A 26,597-nucleotide genomic window follows, 5' to 3' on the forward strand; every position below is an offset into this window, starting at 1 on the left:
GTGGCGGCAGAGTGGGGGGGGGGGGGGGCAGGTTTCCTACAACAGCTGCTAGCATAACAGTAATTCTTTGTTTTTGTTTGTAGTTGTTCTTAATGATATACATATTTTCCGTTTTTAGTTCACTGTTACATTCCAGAATGAAATTTTCACTCTGCAGTGGAGTGTGCACAGTTATGAAACTACCTGGGAGATTAATACTGTGTGCCGGACCGAGACTCGGACTTGGGACATTTGCCTTTCATGGGCAAGTGCTCTAGCAACTGAGCTACCCAAGCACAGCTCATGATCAATCCCCACAGCTTTACTTCCACCAGTACCTCATCTCCTACCTTCCAAACTTCACAGAAGTTCTCCCGCAAAACTTGTGGGACTAACACCTCTGGAAAAAAGGATATTGTGGAGACCTGGTTTAGTCAGAGCCTGGGAGATGTTTCCTGAATGAAATTTTCACTCTGCAGTGGAGCTTGAGCTGATATGAAACTTCCTGTAAAATTAAAACTGTGTGCCGGACTGAGACTCAAACTCAGGACCTTTGCCTTTGGCGGGCAAGTGCTCTACTGACTGAGCTACCTAAGCACAACTCATGACCCATCCTCACAGATTTACTTCTGCTTAAGTTTCATATCAACGCACACTCTGCTGCAGAGTGAAAATTTCATTCTGGAAACATTCCCCAGGCTCTGGCTAAGCCATGTCTCCGCAACAGCCTTTCTTCCAGGAGTGCTAGTTCTGCAAGGTTTGCAGGAGAGCTTCTGTGAAGTTTGGAAGGTAGGAGACGAGGTACTGGCGGAAGTAAAGCTGTGAGGAGAGGAAATTTCATACCAGCGCACACTCTGCAGCAGAGTGAAAATTTTCATTCTGGTAACATTTCCCAGGCTAAGGCTAAGCCATGTCTCCCCAATATCCTTCCTTCCAGAAGAGATAGTCCGGCAAGTTTCACAGGAGAAATTCTGTGGAGTTTGTAAGGTAGGAGACGAGGTACTGGCAGAAGTAAAGTTGTGAGGACGGGTGGTGGGTTGTGCTTGCAGGGATGCCACAAGTTTCCCCAAGTGGAATTCCCTGATATTTCCCTGATTTCCAGACAAGTTTTAGCATTTTTCCCTGATACATTTTGAGATCTCAAGCGTGAATAAAGATATAAGTTGACAAAAAATATAAGGACTTCCATATTTCTCCTCTGTTTTGTTTTAGGGTGCAAAAACAACTAGGGTCAAAACTGTGAAACATGAAAACAAAGAGAGGAGTTAAAAACAACTACATGTCAATCCCCAATGACAGAAGAGAAGGCAGATAATAATGGGGACGTGGAGAAAGGTCTATAAAATACGCAACAGAGAAATAGAGGTTCAGAACTAAAAATTAAATGGCCCTTGCCATATTGCTACTGTGGATAAAAAGTAAAACGCAGTTGACAGCCCATTCATCGTTCGCTAAAATGGTCGATAACTCAGATGGCAAAAAAAGGGCATTGCGTCACGAAATGATGTACAGTTAAAAGTTGGGCAAATTGTGCACAAACTGGTGGGGGAGGGCCACTTAGCAAATGGTGATGGCTAAAAGGCAGTGCCCAAAATGCAACCTAGTTAAAATGATTTCCTCATGACATGAGGGCCGAGAGGTCGTCGTCCAAGCCTCTGGGACAGGCTTAATAACCCGGAGCTTATTCTATGAAGGGAGGACCAGCGGCGGTGCCAAAATGACACCACCACCTGACAGGCGGCAACACAGACATCATCAGAGGGAATGTAAGAACTAATGGGCTGAGGTACGAGGACTGCAGCCTTTGCAGCAGCAGCAGCCTCGTCTCCTATCAGACCAACATGACCAGGAACTCACATACACACCACAGTGGCTTCGTCAAGAGTGAGCAACTGAACGCTTTCTTGGACCCATTGCACTAAGGGATGTACGGTGTACAGCGCACAGAGGCTTTGAAGGGTGCTGAGATCATCAGAGGGAATGTAAGAACTAATGGGCTGATGTATGAGGAGTGCAGCCTTTGCAGCATCAGCAGCCTCGTTTCCTATCAGACCGACATGACCAGGAACCCACATAAACATCACAGTGGCTTCGTCAAGAGTGAGCAATTGAAAGCTTTCTTGGACCCATTGCTCTAAGGGATGGACGGTGTACAGTGCACAGAGGCTTTGAAGGGTGCTGAGAGTGTCTCAGCAGATGACACAATTGAAAACACTGTTGCCGGATGTACTCTGTGGCCTGATACAGGGCAAAGAGCTCTGCTGTAAATACTGAGCAGTATGCCAGAAGTCGATACTGAAAAACGGCGGCACCAATGACAAAGGCACACCTGACACCATGGTCAGTCTGAGAGGCATCAGCGTACACAAAGGTACTATCGCGAAATTCCATGTGAAGGTCAAGTAACTGGAGGCAATAGAGCAAGGCTTGTGTAGTGTCCTTAGGAAGCAAATAAAAAGCCAAGGTGAACATGGGCCACACACAAAGCCAAGGTGGTGAAGGGTTCACACCCACCGGGAAAGTTGCTGGGAGCGTGACTGTAACCTGCCAGAACAAGAGACGAATGTGAACTCCACGAGGTCACAGAGAAGAGGGACGTGCCCCATACTGGTGATCAAAGGAATCATCGAAGAAGAAGTTATAGGATGGGTGGCCACGCATGGCAGACAAACAGCGTACATATCTGCTGAGGAGAAAGTCACAGCAGTAGGGCAGCGGTAGTTTGGCAGCTTCTGCATACAGACTCTCAACCAGGTTAGTGTACAAGGTGCCAGTGGCCAAATGGATGCCACAATGGTGGATAGTATTGAGATGGCATAAGAGGGACGAATTGCAGGTACATAAACAAAGCACCCATAGTCTGGTTTTGAATTGACATGGGATCGGTGCAAATGAAGGAGAGTGGTTCGATCTGCACCCCAGGAAGTACCATTGAGGACACGTAGGACATTGAGGGACCACGTACAGCAGCCTGCCAGGTAAGACATGTGGGAGGACTAAGAGTTTCCTATCGAGCAAGAGCCCCAGGAATTTTGTAGTTTCAATGAACAGAAAAGGAACAGGCACAAGATGTAAAGATGGTGGGAGAAACCAACTGCAGGACCAGAAATTCATACAAACAGTTTTGTCAGTGGAAAAACGAAAGCCAGTGTCGATGCTCCATGAGTAAAGACAATTGAGAGATTGCTGAAGAAGCCACTCAATAAGACACGTCCGTGAAGAACTGCAATAAATGGCAAAATCGTCAACAAAAAGGGAGCTGGAGGTGCCTGGTGGGAGACAGGCCATTACAGGGTTAATGGCAATAACAAAGAGGACGAAGCTCAGGACGGAACCCTGAGGCACACTGTTTTCCTGGGTAAAGGTGTCCGACAAGGCAGAACCCACACTTACCTTGAAAGCTCAGTCTCTTAAGCATTCCTCAAGGAAATGGGGCACCAGGTGTCGTAGGCTTTCTCCAAATTGGAAAACAAGGATATGGTCTGGGATTTCCACAGGAAACCATTCATGATATGGGTCAACAAAGTAACGAGATGGTCAACTGCAGAACGGCGTACTTGAAATCCACACAGTGCAGTGGTTAGCAAACTGCGAGACTTGAGCCAACATACCAGCTGAGCATGAATCATATGTTCCATCACCTAGCAAACATAGCTTGTGAGAGAGATGGTGTGGTAGCTAGAAGGAAGATGTTTGTCCTTACCGAGCTTAGGTATGGGTACGACAGTGGCTTCACGCCAGCATCTGGGAAACGTGCCCTCTATTCAGATGTGGTTGAACGTACGAAGAAGAAAGTGCTTGCCCACAAGAGAAAGGTACTGCAACATCTGAATGTTTGGAGAAAGGCAGGGAGATATTGGGAGGAGCTCAAAATTTCCACAGAATGGTGGCCTAGGGTGTTGGAGATAGCAATAGGGTCCATGATAAAATTGTCTGCTATGGTCAGGTCTGAAAGTGGGGAATGGATATTGGTCCCAGAGAACCGTCAGAGGTTGGCCCACATGACGGAAGAAGGGGTGGAACTGTGAAAAGAATTAGTGGATGAAATCCAGCTAGCTTTTTTGTTATCCCGAAGACTGCAACGACACTGTGCACACATCTGTTTATAATGAATGCCAACACAGGATGATGGTTAAAAACTGCAGAGAACACGTCTCCACACACATGCGTCACAGCACACCTGAGTCCACCAAGGGACCGAGTCACGGCATGGTAAAGAGGAAGTGTGAGGAATGGAACGTTCTGCAGTGGTAAGGATAACGTATGTAAGAGATTCCACCTTGTCATCATAACTGGGGAAATCATGTTTGGCGGAGGTCATCAGGGAGGAGTAAAGCCTCCAGTTGGCACTAGTAAGCTGCCATTTGGGTGTGCAAGGAGATGGGGTAGGAGTCAGCAAACGGATAGCACACGGGAAATGGTCGCTCAAGCAGGTGTTAGAAAGAACAGATCACTCAAGACAATGGGCAAGATGGGCAGTGTAGAAGGATGGGTCTAAATGGGAATAGGTATGTGAGGGGTCTTAAAGGAACATGGGTGCTCCTGTATTAAGGCAGAAAAGGTTAATCTGATTAAGGTCAGCCAAGACGGCACCTCCTGGACAGGTTCTGGGAGAACACCAAATGGGATGGCGCGCATTAAAGCCACCAAGCAGCATAAATAGGTGAGGCAGCTGCCCAATAAGCTGGAGGAAGTCAGCCCTGGTGACAACGAATGATGGAGGGAAGTAAATGGTACACAGATAAAATATTAAGTGAGGAAGGAAAAGGCGAACTGCAAAGCTTGAAAACGGGTAATCAGAGAGATGGGTTGACTATGAACATCATCCCATATGAGCAGCATGACACCCCAATGAGATGGAATGCCAACCTCGGGCGGAAGGTCAAAACAGACCAGGAAGAAATGCAAAAGCTCAAAGCAGTTGTGAGAACATAGTTTTGTTTCCTGAAGGCAGAGTACAAGTGGACACTGTGATTCTAAAACAAACCATAAATCCTCTTTGCTGCGAACATTCTATTGGAGGAGAGTCATTATGAGAAAAAAAAATTAAGGGGTGTCACGTCTGCAGCTGCCGAGTGCCAGCCTCCGAAGACTCGCTGCTACAGAACACAGAGGCAGGAGGATCCCGCTTCACGAGGTCCACAGAAGTGTCGGCTTTCTTCTGTTGTCGGAGTGTGGATCCAATGCAGAAAAATGGTTGGTGGTGCACACTGGAAACAAGAAGGCCACCCGAATGAAGGTATCACAAAGCAACTTCGAGACGGCGAAGGAGAAGACCATTTTCTTTTCCCTATGTTGGATTTCTTTGAGCTTTTCCGGTTATCAGAGGAAGATTCAAGTGTTCGTTGACTGGAGGGATATAGGAAGTCTTCAAGGGAGTATTCCTTCTGTCCTTTCCGGCCTGCTGGTTGTTTAGCTGGTGACTTCGTTCCTTGAGGCGAGAGTTTGATGGCTTGCTGCACAGCTGGATAAGAGGACTGTAATGCTACCATGACACTGGGCTATTTCACAATCTCAGAGCTGAATTTGGGGTTGCATGTCTGCATTGCCATGTCCTTCATGGAGCAAGATGTAGAAAGAACAGTCCTGTAAGTGCCAGATGGAAGAACACAGGATTTGCGACTAGCCAATAACTTGCAAGTGACCAGGTAAGGAACGTTTTCCTTTACCCAGATCTACTGGACAGCCCGCTCATCGAGATACACAAGACAATCTTGAGACGAGGCGGCATGGTCACCATTGGAGTTGATACAGCACGGAAACGGAAGTGGACAATTGTCCTCGTGCACATCCCTACCACAGGTTACACATGTGGCTGGGTGTCAGCAAGACATTCGAGTGTGGTTGAAACAATGACACTGGTAACAGCGAATTGTGTTTGGAATGTACAGTCAGACTGTAAGAACCTCATAGCCTGCTTCGATTTTGGACAAAAGCACCACTCCATCAAAGGTGAGAAAAAGAGTGCATGTGGGCAATAAGGAGCCATCTAATTTTTTCGTCACCCAATGGATAGCAAAGACACCCTGATCAGAGAGGTCAGGCCTCAGTCAGACTGGATTTTGGCCTCAGTCAGACTATAGGGCAGCCTTGTGTAAATAATACCATGGGAAGAATTCAGCATTCTATGGGCCTCGACATGAACAGGATAGCTGTAGGGAAGTGCAGTGGCAGGCAGTTGTTGTGCCTGAGAATCAGAAGTAGTCTCCAAAAGCAAAGTGCTATTCTGTAAATGAGAGCAGGATTTCACAGGGCTTGCAATTGCATCAATACCATTCTGAATAATAAACTGATTTACCTTTGCAAAGAACTGACCATCTTCAGTACGTGAAACCCCATGACGAACCATGGTGCAGACGTTGGTTGTGAAGATGATATGCTCATTGTGAGAAAATCCCCTCCCCCCCACAATTGTCAGCATCTCTGACAGCATGCTCCTTCCAACTGGGGACCCCATTCACAAGAGGGCACACCTACCTTAGATGATTGTTCACACCTCAGGTCACACCTCCCAAACACTTGACCGAGGAACCAATTGGCAATTTGGAGAGGTACCAGCCCAGGGAATCGCCCCTTCCTGGGCCTGGACTGTGCCAGGGGGATGTGTGAACCCCACATACAGACCCGGGGCTGGGAATCATGCATTATCCAGTCACCTGTTACGCATCAGACGCGTGGCCCGGCCTTCAGAAGCACATTCAACCACTCTTTCCACCTCTTGCCTCTCATCAGCAGTTGCTAGGCTAGTGCAAGAAGTGGTGGCAGCACTGACTTCAAGCTGAAGAGAGTGGTAGGAAGGGGAGAAGCAGTAAGAATGAGGGATTAGGGAAGTGGCACACATACTCAGCTGTGCCCAGCCAGTGATGACGCGTGACATCCTAGTAAACAAACCATTTCATCTACTGAGACAAAAAACAATATTTTTCCAGTGTTTTTTTTTTCAAATTTCCCTGATGTTTCCCTGATTTCCCTGACATGTTTGAAATTCTCTGATATTCCCTGATTTCAAGAACTTGAACTTTGGGCAGCCCTGGCTTGGGTAGTTCAGTCGGTAGAGCACTTGTTTGTGAGTTTGAGTCCCGGTCCAGCAGTCAGTTTTAATCTGTCAGGAAGTTTCACTGTTACATTAATTAACACGTCCCTACAGATGGGCATCTCGCCACCATTGCTACTGAAGAGAATAGAAGTGCCATTGTTGCTTTTGGATTATATATCTCTGCAAGATGACAAGTATATCAGTAAAACTGTCTCTGTGCTACTGAAGTACTACATCAGATAGAGAAACCACTTCTACGTATAAACCTGTGGCACTGACAGATATTCCTACATAATTCTGTTTTCATACTTTCCAAGGCCTTTAACTGGATTACTTGTCAAGAGAGCTTTCCTTTTATCTTGCACAAAGGAAAGAACCCCAGCTTCAACTTCAGGATGTTTCCTGGCTTTTCGCCATCTGAACAATCTCCTTATTGAAATGGTAGCTTGCTGCATATTCTCCAATGCCACACATTAGATTCATCCAAACCATACATTCATCAGCTTCTTTATTAGAAGTACGTGTTGCATAATCGAAATTGGTGCCAAAAAACTTCACCGAATTCTTAAGTTTGCTGATGATTTTCTTTTGATGTTAACATGTGAAGACTACATTTTTCTCTTTAGCCTGCCCTGTTCTGTAAAAAGAAAGAAAACCACAGAACTATGAACTTGATAATAAGTCACTACCTAAATAAAATATCAGCTACCAATGGCAAGTTACACTGTTCCCTCACATACAGCAATAAATTTCCACACAATAGCAATATTGCTGCTCCATTTCAAACTAAGTAATGAGCACTATACTTGAAGTTTTCTTGATGCAAAAAAATACGAGTATTTGTAGGGTTGTGCAGATAAGTCAAACTCAGATTGCCCATCGTTGAACTTTAGGGAAAAAGTGCAGCTTATATTTGGGCCAATACATTAGATTATTACAACATCATGCAACAATAGGAATACAAAATTTTATGCAAAGAAAGCTACTCACCATTAGATTAGATAATGTAGAATTTGGTAGATGATAAGCATACAGCTCTATCTGCTCAGCTGTGGGGTGTAAACCAGCTTGTGTTATTGTTTCTGGCTTCTGAGCTAAGAGGGATTTCAGTGTGATCAAATCTTCAGGTTTGAATGTTGTAACATATCCCTGAGAAAAATTTAAATAAATACTGAATTACAGCCACAGCACGGAATATAAAGAAAAATATTTGCACACAGAAATAGTAGAATTTACTTGCTCTTTTTTTTAGTACCTTCACTTAGACATTCAGATAACAATTATTTGACACACAGTAAATAACTAAATTAAAATGATTAACATTTTTCAAAGAAACAGAAATTTGCCACAGCTGAATTGTGTGTATATAAAGACGAGTATGGCTGAGACTTGTGCAGTAGAAAGAGGGAAAATACCATAGCCATGACTGACATTCGGCTGATTCTGTGTAGACCTCAGGGTCCCTGGTGAACATTTAGCATTGATTTATGTGGTAGTGCTTATACTATGACAGCTAGTGCAGTGGTCATAATGAGTAGCATAAAAGAAGTCTTTATTATAGAAATAAGCAAGTATGATAGTGTTCTCTGTAAATCAATATTGTAAAAAGCAGTGAGAAGCAGAAACTCAAATCATAACATGGAGCATACCACACCTTTGCCAGTTGCTGGAATAGAGAACAACTCGAAGGTCTGTAGTGCGAGAACAGGCAGCAAACAGGCAATGTTCGTTCGTTCGTTCGTTCGTTCTCTCTCTCTCTCTCTCTCTCTCTCTCTCTCTCTCTCTCTCTCTCTTTCACACATTCTCTCTCATGTTAGTTTCCAACATTACAGTTTTTCATGAGTACAAGTAAGATTGTGAAGCCTTTACGACAAATGACAGCTCTTGCTTTTGTCTGACTTTTGTGTAGTAGTGTTCAGTACAATGAATGTGTATCACCTATATTAGTTATTAAGTTTTAGTGGTGGGATGGAGAAAAGGTAGCAAAGGTACTGTAGTGGAAATCAGTTCACATTTGCCGCAAAGTCTGTGGGACATGATGCACTTAACAGCAATCTGGTAATTAAAATCACCAGTCACCATCTCCCCCATACAAACAACTAAAAATCAATAATTAAATATCATTTAAGGCAGTATTTATGGACTGGTTTATCACAATTCAGTAACAAAATCAGTTATTTCAAATGCCAACAATCAGCATAATTATATTAAAATCTTAAACTTCATTCAGAAGAAAATCAAATAGTAGTAGTTACAATCTCACTCCCACAGAATGTGGTAGTAGTGGGCACGCCTCTGATGGAATCAGACATGTTTTTGATTGTGGCACTAATAATGTAATTTGTGGTGGGTAGAAGTGAAAATTGTAAAGACGGTGTGATACTGATAAATGTGACAAAGAATAAAATTCAAGAATAATACAGGCAAATCTTCATCAATTATTTAGTCATCAGGAATCCACAACGTTATAAACCAAAATTTTAACCACAAGAATGTACCCCTAGACGCAAAAACTGGAGCCAACAAGAGAAAATGAAGATAAGTAAAAAGTTTTTCTTTTGTATATCTTACACCTCTCAAAGCTTTTGAAACTAATGAAGACACTAAGAAACATTTAATAGTGATGTGTGGGAAGGTTAGATTACAAGGTCAAGTGCTACTTATTCAAATTTATTTGTTCTATTTCAATTCTGAAAGACTGACACAGCAGGTATATACATCATGTCTTTCCTTTTTTTCTTGTTTATTTTATTTATTTATTTATTTGGTTCTACATGACAGAAAAAGTGCATGTTTCTATCATCATCTTTAAAATGAGGAGAAAATATGAAAATATAAATAAATTTATCCAGTCTGTATCAGCAGTCTCTTGCCCTCTTAACAAACTATGTATACAAGAACAGAATTGTTCATTTCACACATAAGTAAGATTAATGAAGTGGTAAGTACAATAACTTTACAAAGCACTGCAGAGAACAAAATACTGTGATCCAAAGACAGTGCTGCAGTAAAATAGAATGGTAGTCCCTAAATCATAGGATGCTTTGAAAACCAGATGATTTTGCTAGGGATGAATAAATGAACTCAACCAACCAATTATCGGAGTAACTTGATGTTTGATGTAAAATCATTATACAATTTGGCATTGTCCACATACATCACTGCCACAAATTGGAAATCCTGTTACCACCTGTTAAGTACTATAAAGAAACTGAAGAACTGCAAGTACTTGCTGCCCTTTACACACTGAACCACCAAGACATGCACAACTGACCTGTAAAGTACAATATTTCACTCCAAGCAGATGAAAATTACACATAATACAGGGTGTCCCAAAAAGATTGAGCCGATTTTAAATAAAATTATTTATTAGGAAGAAGGGCTTAACACCAACAAATTGCATACTAAATTACTCAGAAAAGACAGAAGTTTATAAAAATCCATCATAAATTTTCAATATGTCCTCCATTGGCTACACGGACGACATCTAGCCGATAGCCGAATTCATCCCAAACTGAGCGTAGGGTGCCTTCTGTCACTGAAGCTACAGCAGCTGATATTCTGGTTTTTAGTTCATCAATGTCACAAGGTAAGGGAGGAACATAAACACATTGTTTAACATATTCCCACATGGTGTTAAGTCAGGGGACCTAGGAGACCAAGAGTGGAAAGCCTGGTCTTGCGGTCCTGTACGCCCTATCCAATGTTGAGGCACATTGGCTTTGAGGAAACTGTGCACATTGTTGTGCCAGTGCGGTGGTGCTCCACCTTGCTGATAGATGAAATTTTCAGAGTCAAGTTGTGAGAATAACCAGTTACGTAGCATTGCAAGATATGATTGTCCTGTTACGGTTTCTTTCTAAAAAAAAGTAGGGTCCATAAATCTTGCTTTGCGAAACAGCACAAAAAACATTCACTTTTAGTGAATCACGTTTGTGTTCAATTGTTTCATGAGGATTTTCAAGCCCCCCATATATGCGTATTATGACAGTGAACCTTACCGCTAATATGGAAAGTTGCCTCATCGCTGAATGTCAACCGTGACATAAAAGTGTCATCTTCCTTGTCCTCTAGAATAGCATTGCTAAAGTCCACTCGCTTCACTTTTTCAGTATCTCAAAGAGCTTGTAGCAGTTGTAATTGGTATGGTTTGAGGGCTAAATGATGCTGTAACACAGGCCACACTGTTATGGGCGGTAACGAAAGTTCTCGGCTAGCACAACGCGTAGACTTGCAGGGGCTCCGCTCAAATGCTCGTCGTATTTGTTCCACTGTTTGTTCAGGAACGCGTGGCCGGCCAAGACTTTTGCCTTTACAGAGGCACCCTGTTTCTTCAAACTGTTTATACCAGCGTTGAATGTTCTTTGGTGATGGTGATGGTGGTTTAGCACGAAATCAAATATGAAACACCCGTTGAACTGCGACCACCGATTATGACTAAATTCAATAACACAATAGGCCTTCTGTTGCGTGGATGCCATATTGCGTGAGACTGGCTGCACGCTCCAGGTCAGCACTCGTAGTGACATCTAGTGGATTTTTTCTGAAACTCTAGACCATACCAATTACATCTAGTGCTGTTTCAGTTACCTAGTGATATTTGTCTCAATATTATTACAAGTTAAAATTGGGTCATTCTTTTTGAGACACCCTGTATACTAATGTACAGGTTTCCAGTTTGGAGCTATGGAGAGAGAAAAACAACAACAAAAAATGGAATGAGAGGGTTACAAAATAGAGGACAAGTCAGTCTGAATGCCTGGAAGACAGTAGTCTGCCACATGAAATTGAGAAAAACAGACTGTTTTTAAATGAGTTTGAAACATTGCAAACTGGTGGTGTTAATTTGTCCACCATACTTCAGTTAACATAAACCTCTCATTCTACTTTCCCTTTCGTCTTTATAAAAATTGCAACACACAAACTATGAACAATTTTAAAAATAAAGTTTTCCAAATTCTACTTCAACATTTTTCAGGCTTCATTTTGACTTAATTGCAATGATGTTTTTCTAAATGGGTTACAATATTAATAATCAAGATTTTTAGTATGATGGAACACATATTTTGATGAATGGCTTACAAAACTTTCAAGAAAAAAGGAGTTATTCTGGTACCTTCAAAAGAAAGTACACTTAACTTCACTTATAAACTGCACAAGTAGTAATACTGATACAATCAAAATTATATAAATTAAGAAGATTAGAAAGAGAAAAAGCAGTGGAAAGAATTAAAGGAAGACAGCAGACAGCTGTGTCTGGCTTATCACCAGGAATGAAAGGGGATGATCCAGCCACTCTTCAACACACTAAAACCTGACCAGTGTCCAGATACATCACAAAATCTTACGAGCTTGACCACACTCATCTCGTCATCAGATAAAATAGAGGGCAGATACCGATCTATTTTTCTTTTCTTTTTTTTTTTTTTTTTTTTTTGCCCATCTGTTAAAAAAATAAAATGTACTCATTTAAAATGTGGCATACTGTGACTTACATGACACAAGCACCACACACGGGGGAGGGTGGGAGTCTTCTCACTGGAGTAAAAAGCCATAAGCCATATGTTATGGGACAGTGCCCAATACGGAGGTGGGTCAGAGCCACCTCACCTCGACAGAGCAACAGTCACACGGACTGCCACAGATGGATAGTTGTCTTCACCAACCACAGTTTACTGTCTGTCACAACCAGCCACTGTATGGGTATGGATCTGTGACCAATCAGCAAAATGACAGCCTGCAGGGAATGGCATTTTCTGTAACGTTATGTTCCCTGCAGGCCTCCTTGGCAGCTTCGTCGGCTTGTGACCTGATACACAGCAAAATGTCACCTCCTTCCACTGCTGCTGTAGGAAGTACAGTTGGTCATGTATGAGCTAGAAGAATTTTTCAGCTGAGTAAATGTGCTACAATGATTGTGTGGCATTAATAGAATCGGAGCAGATGAGAAACTGTTTGTACTGAAGATGCCTCACCTGCTCCAATGCCTTCAGGATCACATGGAGCTCTGCACAAATAAACAGTATAGGTATGAGGAAGGCAAATCCTGAAGACACGTCTAGGGAATACAACTGAATAGCCAAGGGAGCCCCTTTGTTGTGAGCCATCTGTGTACACAAACGTAGAATCATGACACCTATCTAAAATGTTAAAAAACAAAGACTGAAACGTACAATTGGGAGCGCAATCTGTCCTAAAATTCATCAAGTCTAAAATAATTTTGGGCCTCTGTAGGAGACAAGGTGTCTATCTGATCCAATCTTGGTGTAAAATATTAAAACCAGCCAAACCCATCTCGTAAAGGCAATCCTTAACGCAATCCCATAAGGTCTAGTTGTTTGGTGAGCAACAGTATGGTATGCAGATGGGCTTGACATAGAGAGTTTTTGAAGGCCAGTAGTACCATGAGGAATTGTTGCCTGATGTGAAGCTGTGGCTCACCGGCCTCAACCCCGAAGATCGGCACAGGGCTGGCTCGAAAGGCCCCAGCAGCCACGTAATGCGTCCAACATCTTTATATATGACGATCATGCAGACCCATACACTGTGCACCCATAATCAAGCTGAGACCACATAACGGCCCTGTAAACCTAGAGCAGATAAGTCTGATCTACTCCAAATGGATTGTGGATAAAACATTTTAAAATGCTTAGCACTTGCAGGAACCGTCTTTTCAGATTCCTAAGGTGAAGCAACCACGTACATTTTGAAATGTGATAATACAGGTGAATATCACATAGTGAGCATAATTTGTTCCAGAATCTTACTACTAGTGTGAAAAACTCATTAAGCGAAACAATTTATCCCATATAAATTAATGTAAAATACGATAATGCGTTCAATGCAGAGAAAGTACTAAAAGTTTTTTTCTTATTCATGCCATTTGTTCAAAGAAAATTATTATTTACTTTATAATTCACAATAAATAACTAATCCTTCTTCACTAGGAGGCTATCAATAGTCATTTGTTTCTGCTGAGGCTTCAACACTTGGCAAAAATGTGAGACAGCATTATCGTCGAATAAATTTGTAACGTGCATAGTCACTGCTTTATTGAGGTGATGATTTTCAATGTACAATGCAAATGATTCCCATATTTTCAGCATTTCTCTTATTGTGCCAGAAGATTGCTGTTTTGCTGTTACCACCACCACCACCACCTCATCCTCCTCCTCCTCTGAAGAACTCCTCTCCACAACTTGCTGCTGTGAAATGCACTGCAACTCCATAAGCTTTTCAGTGGTCATTTCTTCGCGGAGATCTTCCACATGCTCATTAGTATCACTGTTATTCATTTATAGTCCCACACTCTTGACCAAAGAAACAATCTCATTGGCTACAGATTCCACAGGTAATGAGTCAAATGCTTCAGTGTCACTTTCAACAACACACTCCAGCCAAAGCTTCTTCCAAGCAGAAATGGCAGTTCTCTCAGTAACTCCTACTCATGCCTTTTCAGTCATACTGACGCAGGCAACAATGTTAAAGTGATATTTACAAAACTCTCTGAGAGTGAAATTGATAGCTTCGATCAACTCAAAGCAATGCTTGAGGGTTGCTTTAGTTAGAAATGATCTGCTGGGTCACAGGCTGGAGTAACAGAGTGGCATTGGGAGGCAGATATTGGATCTTGATTAATTGAAATTTTTCAAGGAGGTGATCTTGCAGGCCTGGAGAATGGGCCGGAGCATTGTCCATAACATGCAAGACATGGAATGCCAGATTCATCTCAAGCAAATATTTTTTCACCAAAGGACCAAAAATTTCGTTGATCCAATCACAAAAAAGATCACGTCACCCAAGCCTTGTTGCTGGACCTCCACATCATATTTAAGCTGCTCTTGTGGAATTTAGACTTCTTGAAAGCCCATGCAGTTTCTGAACGGTATATAAGCATTGGTCTAATCTTCAAACTGTCACTTGCATTGGCACAGAATAGCAGTATGAGTTGGTCTTTCATTGGCTTGTGACCAGGAAATGCATTCTCCTCTGCTGCTATAAAGGTACACTTCAGCATCTTTTTCCAGAATAGACCCGTTTCGTCACAATTAAAAACCTGTTGCAGCAGATAACCCTCAGAATCTACGAGCATCTTGAAGTTGCCAATGAAGTTATCTGCTGCCTTTGTGTCAGAGCTAGCAGCTTTGCTGTGCCTCACAACGCATCGGATGTCGGTTCTTCTCTTAAACTTTCAAACCACCCACACTTTCCCTTAAACACTTCTTCAGCCCCTGATTATCTTGGTGGTTGGTAAAAATCATTGTCGCCGTCTCACAAATGATGTTCTCATCAACAGTTCACCTGGCAATTGCTTTTCAAGGAGTAACCTTTCGACATAATCCAGAATACGAAACCATTGTTTAGATTCTCTTCTCACTCCCTTCAAGGCATCTGTCACCTCAATCTTGGTCCTGTTCGAGACAATAGTGCAAATAGTTGATGTACGCAGACTGAATGTGTGGTGTCACCGCCAGACACCACACTTGCTAGGTGGTAGCCTTTAAATCGGCCGCGGTCCGTTAGTATACGGCGGACCCGCGTGTCGCCACTGTCAGTGATAGCAGACCGAGCGCCACCACACGGCAGGTCTAGAGAGACGTACTGGCACTCGCCCCAGTTGTACAGCCGACGTTCATAGCAATGGTTCACTTACAAATACGCTCTCATTTGCCGAGACGATAGTTAGCATAGCCTTCAGCTACATTTGCTACGACCTAGCAAGGCGCCGTATTCAATTGATATTTATTATGTGAAGCATGTATCATCAAGAGCGATGTTCTACAATTGTGGATTAAAGTTAAGTATTATATCAACTATGTACTTTATTTGCAATTCTCAAGATATTATCCTGTTCCAGACCTCACGCCAGTCAGCGTGTAATTAAACGCGTGCATTTCGGCCTCCTCTAGAAAAACAGTGTGGGCTCTTCTGCCAACACTACAAATTGGTGACGAGTCTCAAAAGGGTCTTCTTTTTTCTACTTGCTTAATTTACTTGTGTCATGGCTTCGCCACAATCTCCAGATGTACTGTCCGAATTTTTTCGCTTGCAGAATCAGCAGACGCAGGCGTTATTGGATGCCCTTGGACAGCTCGTCCAGGGTCAACGTGCAATGCAGAACGATGCGGCAGCCGCCGCTCCACCGCTACTGCAGCCACAACACGCAGTTGCACCACCTTTTTGTCATTTCGATGCGGCACTGGAAAGCTGGACGGAGTGGTCACGCCAATTTGGATTCCATCTCGCCGCCTACAGAATTCAAGGTAATGAGCGGCAGCCTCACTTATTGTCGTGTGTCGGCGTCCACACGTACCGAGTGATAGTGAAATTGTTTCCCCGACACGATGTAGCAACTCTGTCCTACGAAGAAATTTTGTCGGCATTAGATGCATATTTCAAGGAATCAGTCAATGTAGTTGCAAAACGGTATACTTTCTTTCGTACAAAACGGCAGCCGGTCAAACTAATCAGGAGTGGGTTGCAACCTTTCAAGGCCTTACTAGGGATTGTGCTTTTGAGTGTGAATGTGGACTCCCTTATTCAGATACTATGGTGCGTGATGCAATTGCACAGAACGTTTCTGACGTTCGTATAAGGGAACAGATTTTGAAACTAGTCAATCCCTCCCTTCAACAAGTGATAGACATATTGGATAGGCAAGACACACTTGACTTTGCTCAGGAATCATTTGAAACTTCGCCAGCCGTGTGTCACATTAACCGGCCCGCCGGGCAAGCTGCACGGAACAGTAAACAGCCCTCGCACTCGTCCGCGCAGCTGCCGCCAAGCTCTCCACCACGTGTCCCGCGGCAGCAAGCAAATGCAGTGCTAAAATCATGCCCGCGGTGTGCAACCAGACATTCGCGTGAGAATTGCCCGTCACGCCAAGCTATTTGCTTTTTCTGTAATAGAAAAGGACATGTTCAGAGTGTTTGCCAGAAAAAGCTCAGATCGGACATTCACAATGATTCCAGGCCCTTTGCTTCACGCCGGGATCGAACCAAGAATACTCAGGCTCGTGAACCTTCGCCCATGGACATTCATGTAGTTAATTCCACTCCGCCCAGTGCCACTCCCTCTAGAAGTGACTGTGTGCGTCCCACAAAAAGTGTGCGTCGATGTCGCCGGAAATCACGTCAATTAGCAAGTGATTCTGTACCAGTGTCTGTTCAAATTGCACGAGACAGTCACTCTTGTCGTCAGCAGGACAATAAACTTTTTGTAGATTTGGACTTTAATGGCAAGGTCATACCATTCCAGCTCGATACCGGAGCTGCGGTTTCCTTGATCAATCACGACACGTACAAACAACTGGGCACACCTACGTTGCGTGCCGCAAATGTTAAGTTAACTGGTTATTCCGGTCAGAATATCCCTGTGTTAGGACAGTGCAGCCTTCTTGCCACATACAAGGGACAAACAAAACTTGTGTCATTTTACGTACTTCGTTCTTCTTCTGCAGTGAACTTGTTTGGTTTAGATTTATTTCAGTTGTTTAACTTGTCTATAGTCAATCAGGTCCTATCAGTGAATCAGACTGTGCCTTCAGCCAGTGTTTCTAGTCTATGTGAAGAATTTGCAGACATTTTTGCACTGGGCCTTGGTTGCACTAAGAACTATAAAGCACATTTGGAACTGAAAGTAAACGCGCAACTGAAATTTTTCAGAGCGTGCAATGTTCCCCACGCATTGCGTGATGAGGTCGCAAGAACATTAAACGATTTAGAATCACAAGGTGTGATTGAACGTGTGCAGGCTTCTCTCTGGGCATCACCCTTAGTCATTTTGCCAGAACCTTCCGGAAAATTGAGACTGTGTGTGGACTTCAAGGCTACGGTGAATCCACAATTAGTGATTGCAACTTATCCTTTACCCCGCCCTGAAGATCTTTTTGATAAACTGTGCCCTGGTAAATATTTTTCGAAGTTGGACCTAGCAGATGCGTACTTGCAACTACCAGTGGACGACGAATCCCAGCGCGTCTTGGTGGTTAACACGCATCTGGGTTTGTACCGATTCAAAAGACTGCCATTCGGGTGTGCATCCGCCCCTGCATTGTTTCAGCAATATCTGCAAACTGTTTGTACGTCGGTCCCTACTGCAGCAAACTATCTGGACGATATTGTGATCTCCGGAAAGACGGAAGAAGAACATTTAGCCAATCTCAGGACATTATTTCAGGCCTTGCGCCAAAATGGTCTTCGATTGCGGAAGGACAAATGTGTGTTTTTTGCTCGTGATTTACCATATCTGGGACATGTAATCAATGCCCACGGCATACATCCTAGTCCAGAGCACCTCCGTGCCATACAAGACTTGCCTTCGCTGCAGAATTTGAAGCAGCTACAGAGTGTGCTGGGTAAAATAAATTAGTACCATCGCTATGTGCGCAATGCCTCTTCCATTTCAGCTCCACTTCATCGCTTACGCCGTAAAGGTGTTCCGTTCGTCTGGACGACGAAATGCGAACGCGCCTTTCGCCAGTTGAAACCGGCGTTGCTTTCCAATACTTGCCTTACGCCATTCGATCCCCGGAAGCCCCTTTTGTTGATGGTGGATGCATCGGATTTCGGGATCGGTGCTGTGCTTGTGCACAAAGATGGATCGCACGATCACCCTATTGCCTTTGCGTCCAAATTGCTCTCGTCTGTGCAAAGAAATTATTCACAGATAGAGAAAGAAGCCTTGGCTCTCGTATTTGGTGTTACTAAGTTTCACGATTTCTTGTATGGTCGTCACTTTACCATCATCACAGACCACAAACCTTTGACATCACTTTTTCATCCGAACAAGCCTGAACCTCCACGTACAGCGCAGAAATTCATTCCCTGGTCTATTTTCCTCTCACAGTACTGCTACGATATCTTGTATCGGTCCACTGCTAAGCACGGAAACACCGATGCGTTGTCCCGTTTGCCTGTTGCTGAGGATAGAGCATTCGATTCTTCCTAACTTGCTTGCATGTTCATTGATGCGGAAACCGATGACGTGGTCGAATCGTTTCTGATTGATTTTCGTCGTGTAGCTACAGCCACAGCTGCTGACCCTGTCCTTGCTACCGTTTTGCGTTTTGTTGCTACGCAATGGACCTTGTCGAAATCACGGATCGAGGATCTGTTGGTTCGCCGATTTTTTGCTCACAAGGAGAGACTTTTTGTTTGACGTGGTGTTTTGCTGTTGCGTTCTGATAATGATCAGTCTCGGGTCGTGGTCCCACGTTCGTCACAGTCCTCTGTCTTACGGCTTCTCCACCAAGGACATTGGGGTATAGTGCGAACGAAACAACTTGCTCGTCAGCACTGTACTTGGTTCGGAATCGATGCTGCGATTACGAATATGTGCTCTTCTTGCATGGCGTGTGCCGAACAGCAATCCGCCCCACCGCGGAAATTCTTTGCATGGCCGAAAGCCACTTCCCCTTGGCAACGATTACACATAGATTTTGCTGGTCCATTCTGGAATGCTCGATGGTTGGTTGTGGTCGATTTGTTCAGTACTTTTCCTTTTGTTGTCAGGATGTCTTCCACGACGTCATCTGCCACCATCCAAGCGTTATCCGCTATCTTTTGTATTGAAGGTCTTCCACAGACTATTGTTTCCGACAATGGCCCACAATTCATGTCCACAGAATTTCAGTCATTCTGCAAGGCCAATGGTATTCAACATCTGACATCCGCGCCGTTTTCGCCTCAGTCAAACAGTGCCACTGAACGATTGGTCTGGACTTTCAAGTCACAAATGTTGAAGTTGATAGAGTCGCATTCTCGGGAGGACGCGTTGTTGCTCTTCTTGTCTTCATATCGCTCTCAGCCCCCAGATGGTCGCTCGCCGGCTGAGTTGCTCCACGGTCGTCCTCATCGAACCTTGATGTCTTTGCTGCATCCGCCGCATCAGGTTCCTGTGCAGCGGCAGCCACCTGCTTTTGCTCCAAGCGACGTTGTATACTATCGCAACTATCGAGGTTCACAGCGTTGGCTCGCAGGGCGCAATTTTCTCTGCCTCGGCCGCGCTATGTATTTGGTTTTGGGGGCCTCTGGTGAGGTGCGTCGGCATCTCAATCAGCTGCGCCTCAGTCGTCGCACGGGTTCTGCCGCTCCCCGTCTGCTTTCAGCGACGGTGCCGTCTGGTCAGCGCCCTGGGGACCCATCTACTGGCTCGCCTCATCCCCAGGTGTTACCGACGCTGCCTTCCATTTTGCCACATGGCGACGCGCCGCCACCGCTGCCGCCGCCGCCTGTTCTCCCACCGGCGACGCCCGCGATGGACGCTTCGCTGCAGCCGCCTAGCGCCTCCCTGGGTCGCACGCTGCCAATTGCTTCCCGTGACCAGCTGTCCTCCAACATGGAACTCTTGCCCGCTCCGGACCAGATGTCGTCTTCGCCCATCGGCTGCCCTGACGCGATGGAGGTCGACCCTACGGCCCCTCCTGTCTCTTTACGGGCGCATACACCGCATGTTGGCGTGCACCCTGGACTAGGTTTTCAAGCGTTTCCTAGCTCCCCTCGGACCGAATGGCAGGGTGCGGGTGGCACAGCCTCGCCTGTTGTTAGGCTCCCCACCTCGTCGCATACGTCAACATGGGGTCCTCCCCACGGCGGATGGAAGCCTAATAACACAACCGTACGCCGATTTGCGGGGGAGGAATGTGGTGTCACCGCCAGACACCACACTTGCTAGGTGGTAGCCGCGGTCCGTTAGTATACGGCGGACCCGCGTGTCGCCACTGTCAGTGATAGCAGACCGAGCGCCACCACACGGCAGGTCTAGAGAGACGTACTGGCACTCGCCCCAGTTGTACAGCCAACGTTCATAGCAATGGTTCACTGACAAATACGCTTTCATTTGCCGAGACGATAGTTAGCATAGCCTTCAGCTACATTTGCTACGACCTAGCAAGGCGCCGTATTCAATTGATATTTATTATGTGAAGCACGTATCATCAAGAGCGATGTTCTACAATTGTGGATTAAAGTTAAGTACTATATCAACTACATACTTTATTTGCAATTCTCAAGATATTGTCCTGTTCCAGACCTCACGCCAGTCAGCGTGTAATTAAACGCGTGCATTTCGGCCTCCTCTAGAAAAACAGTGTGGGCTCTTCTGCCAACACTACAGAATGTGTGTGCTAAATTAGCAACGCTCACACCACGTTTGCATTTTTCAATGATCTTATGTTTCATTTCTAAGGTAATTTTCTTTCTCTTATGGAGAGGCTTTATCTTTGGGGACATTTCTACTAAGGTTATTAAAATCTGCACACAAAAAAACACTATGTGAACACAAGTTTAGAAAAATATGTGATCACAAGCTGCACTAAGATGGTAGCAGAAAGAGCGCTAAACGCAGACTGCAGTATGTGCTAAAGACTTTGTTCATGTGCCGCTGCCAACAATGGAAGGTGTTCCTATTGGTGAACATTTCGCCCGCCGCACATGAACGGGTGGTGATGACGTCACACTAAATCCTCATACTTGTTATGCAAAACATCACTCATTATCGAGTCCATTTTTTACAATTTGTTTTGCTTGTTATTCGAATTGTAAGATGCTTGTTATGCAAGGTTCCACTGTACTGATCAACAGCCATTATTTTCATACAGTTTTATTAGCTAATCAGTTTCAACGTTCCAGTCACATTATCTTTACGCCTTTTGTATGAATGACATGAAGTACCACTCACGCATGTATAAGACAAGGCACTAATATTCATGTCTAGTTCAATAGATATTCAAATTTCATAAGTGTGTGTGCGTGTGTGTGTGTGTGTGTGTGTGTGTGTGTGTGTGTGTTCTTCATGTGGAGAAGGGGCAGTTGTATTCTTCATCAGTGGTGGAACTGAAGTCCCAACTGCCCCTCTCAGAAGCCTCTCTGTAACAATGAAAAGCTGACCCTGTCTGGCAGTGGTGGTAATTGTGGCAACATAGCTCACTATCGTCTGGGCAGTGTCTCACAGGGTGGTCTAGAGACTTCCAACTTCCATTCTCCATAACAGAAGCCACTGGGCACTTCCCAGCTCTCCCATAAATTCTCCTGATGGCTTTTCATACATTTGTACTTTTAGTGGAACAGTTTATGTGGTCAGAAACTGTTGTCATGATCTGTTCTTGCTCTCCCTAATAATTTGGTAACAATTCACTCTCACTTTCTGAAAGGCTACAAGGTTCTCATCACACCCACTCTCTCCCAATCTCACGGGCTACACTACATTTCACTGAAAACATCTTCTGAGCGGGATACCAATTGTGTTTCTGTGGATTTATCTTGCCAGTGTGTTTTACACGAAGATGACATGCTTAACAGTGAAACAATCAGTCTGAAAATAATTTATACATTACCTTATCAAACTGGGTGCCATATCTACCAGCCCGTCCTGAAATCTGCAATGCCTGTGAGACAGATATTGTATCCATTTCTTTCTCTCCTTTTTCATTCACTGAAGGTTTGATTAATGAATAAAATACAACTCTCTGGATGCTCCTGTAATACAATAAATTATCTGGTATAATAGGTGTGTGTGTGTGTGTTTTATTAATCCATGCATTTGTAATTTAAGATACAAGCTAGAAGTATCCAGAATTGATAGATATAATTCAATGATAATATTATGGAAAGGATAGATTGCTAATTACCATGTAGAGGAGACGTTGAGTCAAAGACAGGTTCAACAAAAAGACTGCTTAACATGGGAGTTTGGAGGGAGAGTTCCCATCTACGCAATTCAGAATTGCAATATATCGTATGTTCCCCTAACCCTCTGGCCTCAACCTTCATTAATCCCTGTCCTTCACCCACCTGTCACCTTCACTGCTCCCACTCCAGCACTACACAGCCTTTAATTCCACAAACCCCTCTTCTACGTCTCTCCTTTTCTGCTCCTGCTCCCCCCCCCCCCCTCCTCCCCCTCCAAACCTCCCGAATGCACCCAGCAGCCCTACCCTGTCCTCACCAGTCCCTGCATGCTCCCACAAGCAGCACTTTACTGTTCCCTGACCCTCCCTTAACTACACCCTCCCATCCCACTCCCTTCCCATCCCAGCCCCCTCATTACACCCACCATCCAGATTGCTTGCTTGCAGTGTGGCCTCAGTGACCAGAGACAGTGGTCACGTGTGTGAGTTGTACTTGTGTGTGTGTGTGTGTGTGTGTGTGTGTGTGTGTGTGTGTGTGTGTGTGTGTGTGTGTTTTGTCTACTTTAGAAGAAAGCTCTCTGGTTGAAAGCTGACATGTTTAGCAGTCTTTTTGTTGTACCTCTCTGTGACTCAAAGCCTCCTATACATGGCGAGTAGCAATCTATCCTTTTCATAATATTGTCATTATTCCATGCTGGCTTTTCCACTGTTAGGTGCAATTCAAAGTATAGAACCATAAAACTATGCTTAAAATGCACTGTCTTAATTACGAAATATCTCTCCACAACAGTGGAACATATAAAGAGCACTGGTGTTAAATATTCTAAACACAGTAGAAAATGAAAGTGTGAGAGTTAAATTCCAACAAATGTCCATGGATGTTTTGGTTTCAGTCCATCAACATAGATAGGCTGTAAAAAACAGATGATGTTAAGTTAGTCTCATAATCAACCAACCAAAAAGCAGAAAAGATCCTAAGTGTATTCATAGATTAATTTTAGTAATGGTGAGGAATCAGAAATTGAATAAATGAAAGAAAGGAGGGGAAAGTTTGAGTCTTAAGCCTACTGTTGCAAACAAACATACACAAAAGTAAAGATGCATCACACAGCTGAGGAACTGAGCAGTGTACACGCATATACACAAGACTGAGCTTGAAAGTAAGCTTTCAGAAAGTGTTTTCCTCAGAAAATTCCTTTTTTACATAGCTATAGTGTTTGTAGTTGCTTTACGCTTATTAAGGGTATTTGAAATCTGCCTTTGCAACTACTACAAAAAATTCATAGTTATGTTACCATGTGCATTTTGTTTCATTCATTTAAAACATCATGAGGAGTTCGGAAAGAAAAATACACACAATTTTGGTTTGCTTCTAGATCTGAAAATAGTTTGTTACAAAATATATAGGAGTGTGATTTTTAGTTATAGCATTTTGTCTGATTTTTTCGTTTACATCTGGAGGTACCACTGTCTTGCTTTCCATGGTTTGGCACTGACGTCTTTACACTAATGGCTTGCAGCAGAACACACTTTTTTAACATGAAACATGACAAAATCTTCCAGTAATAACTTTTATTTACATTCTCCTGGCTAAATGAAGGTCTTTGTGTTTTATGTGTGTGTACTGTAATCAACTTATCCAATAGTTCTGATTATTATTTTAAATAAAATAGTTTTTTCTGTGTGGTTTGTCACATGTTTACCATATCATTTTATTTATGTTCATAAGCCTTTATTTAAATACGTAAGTGGGAATGACGGAGTAGTATGAGAGTGAACTAAAAGTAGAGTTGGTGAGTAGAGGGACAAATATGTGTACAAGATAATGGGCAGTGAATGCAAAGTTACTTACTAGAGGAAGGGAGAGTGGGTTGTGAGTAAGACGGAGGAAGGTGTGTGTGAGAGAAAGAGAGAAGCATTGGGAATGAGGGGAGGGGAGTGAGAAAGGAAGGGAGAGAGCAAGGGGGAGAGAGGGAAGGGGGGAGGGGGAGAATAAAGGGTGAAAGATTCTTATGTGCTCAGTGATTTTGTATAACATCTGGTTTCCAGTATTTATCTGGTCATTAAGCAGCTTTTTATTACCTGTTAGTGCCTTAAGTATGTGGTAGTTTCCTTAGACACCGAGGAAATGTCTGGTTTTACTGACATTTATGTTGCTCATATCCTTTACTATTGTGCCTGGTGTACAATAGCCCTGTTTCAGGTGGTCTGCAAATGTCGAGTGGTTTGTACTGTATTTCCATTCCTTGATATGTACCTTATACCTTGTGTGAAAGGTTCTACCAGTCATCCTGATGTATGTTTTGTCACAGTGTGTGCATTTGAGTTGGTAGGTTCCAGACTGTTGGTACCCGTTTGGTTTTCGTTTTAGTTTCAGGATGTGTTTTTTGCCTGCAATGTTTATACCTTGTTTTTAATATATTACATATTTTGTATGTCAGTTTATAGTGGCAGATCATTATGTGCCATTTTCTTGTGACTGTGCTGCTTGTTTTACTTTTACCATTGTTTACATGTATGTGTTGTCAGAATATTTGTTTTTGTTTGTGTGGTTTGGTTTGTTTCTTACGTGTTTTGTGCTGTGCTCTGCTTCTTTAATTTTCTGTTAAGTTTATCTACTAATATTTCTTTGTATCTATATTTAATCCTCTCTATTTCGTATGGCTTATCTCTACTTGGCAGTCAAATGTGTTTAAGGGAATATTACTGAGTCTGTTAAACACATATCTGAGTGCGGCTTGTTTGTGATTTTGTGAGTGACCTGAGGCTGCATTTCTATGGTGTTTATTGTTGTGGCCATGCTGTATACGCTAAAGGTGTGGCTGGAATTTTCCTTTCTTATGGCTGTATACAGGAACTCTCTTTCTAACATGTAGTTTATGTTCTTGTTTATTGTATTTATGTCTTTCTGTGTGTGTTTTATTTTGGTCAAAGATTTAATTATCATGGATATTATTTCATCCATTTACCTGTACCAGTAGATTATGTTACAACCTTATAGTGCCTACATGCAAGCTGGCAGCAATACACATACAAAACACTTGACACATGCTTATCCAGGAAAACATAAACATGAGTGGTGCAGTATTCCATTGTTTTTTATGCCTAGAAAATATATAGTGCCATAAGCAAATGTGAAATTAGGCTAAAACATCACTGCCAAGCCCATGAAAATGTGCAATCAGGTGACAGCTTCCAGATGCAAGCAGAATCACACAAAATTGCTGTAAACACAAAATTGCTATAAAAATCACACTCCTATATCTTTTGTAACAAATTGCGCGCGCACACACACACACACACACACACACACACACACACACACACACACACACACACACACGCACGCACACGCACGCGCGTTCATGCACACACTTATACACATGCTGTACACAGACCCAGTGCCTATGGTATTCAATGAGGCAAAGTTCATATTGTGGGGAGAAAGGAGGGTGGGAAGGAAGACTGGGATAAAACAGAAGAAGAGGGAGACAACAGAGAAAACAATGTGAGTGCAGAATGACAACCTGAGCTAAAGTTAAGTGGTGGGGAGCTGCTGAGGACTGGGAGGAAGGAAGCGATGGGAACGGGAAGATGGATGAGGGTAGCAAAGGGACTCATGGAAACTGAGGCAACTGCTTCGGAACCACTCTGGTTATCATCCAGGAAAATCCTCACCTATCTTCCTTCACCTGCCTTTTACAGGTCCCTTTTCTATAATAAAAATGGAGCAGACACCCACAATCTTAAGACAGCCACTAAATTGATCACTTTCTATGCAGGTTAACTACCAGCGCTGTGGTGAGGAAACTGTGGTTACCTTGCAGAATGGCTCCAGCAACTATCTGACTTCTCCATTCGCATGACCTGCCATAATAATCTCGTCTCACAAGTCCTGCATAAGATCCAATCTCTACTCAATTCCTTGCGTCCATACCAGAACCTCCCCCC

General features: G+C 43.5%; 1 protein-coding gene across 2 annotated transcripts in view; it reads right to left on the minus strand.

Annotated features, from left to right (window-relative positions):
- Positions 1–26,597, minus strand: part of LOC126473452 (ATP-dependent RNA helicase SUV3 homolog, mitochondrial) — a 78,687-nt gene that overhangs the window by 31,970 nt on the left and 20,120 nt on the right. For both annotated transcript variants that reach the window (XM_050100509.1, XM_050100508.1), the window contains exons 7-8: positions 22,353–22,494; positions 8,006–8,164 (exon numbers count right to left, since the gene is read on the minus strand). In XM_050100509.1, the coding sequence (XP_049956466.1) occupies positions 8,006–8,164; positions 22,353–22,494 (301 nt within the window). The remainder of the gene's footprint in view (positions 1–8,005; positions 8,165–22,352; positions 22,495–26,597) is intronic.

The sequence above is a fragment of the Schistocerca serialis genome, chromosome 4, assembly GCF_023864345.2.
Source record: "Schistocerca serialis cubense isolate TAMUIC-IGC-003099 chromosome 4, iqSchSeri2.2, whole genome shotgun sequence".
Classification (NCBI taxonomy): Eukaryota; Metazoa; Arthropoda; class Insecta; order Orthoptera; family Acrididae; genus Schistocerca; species Schistocerca serialis.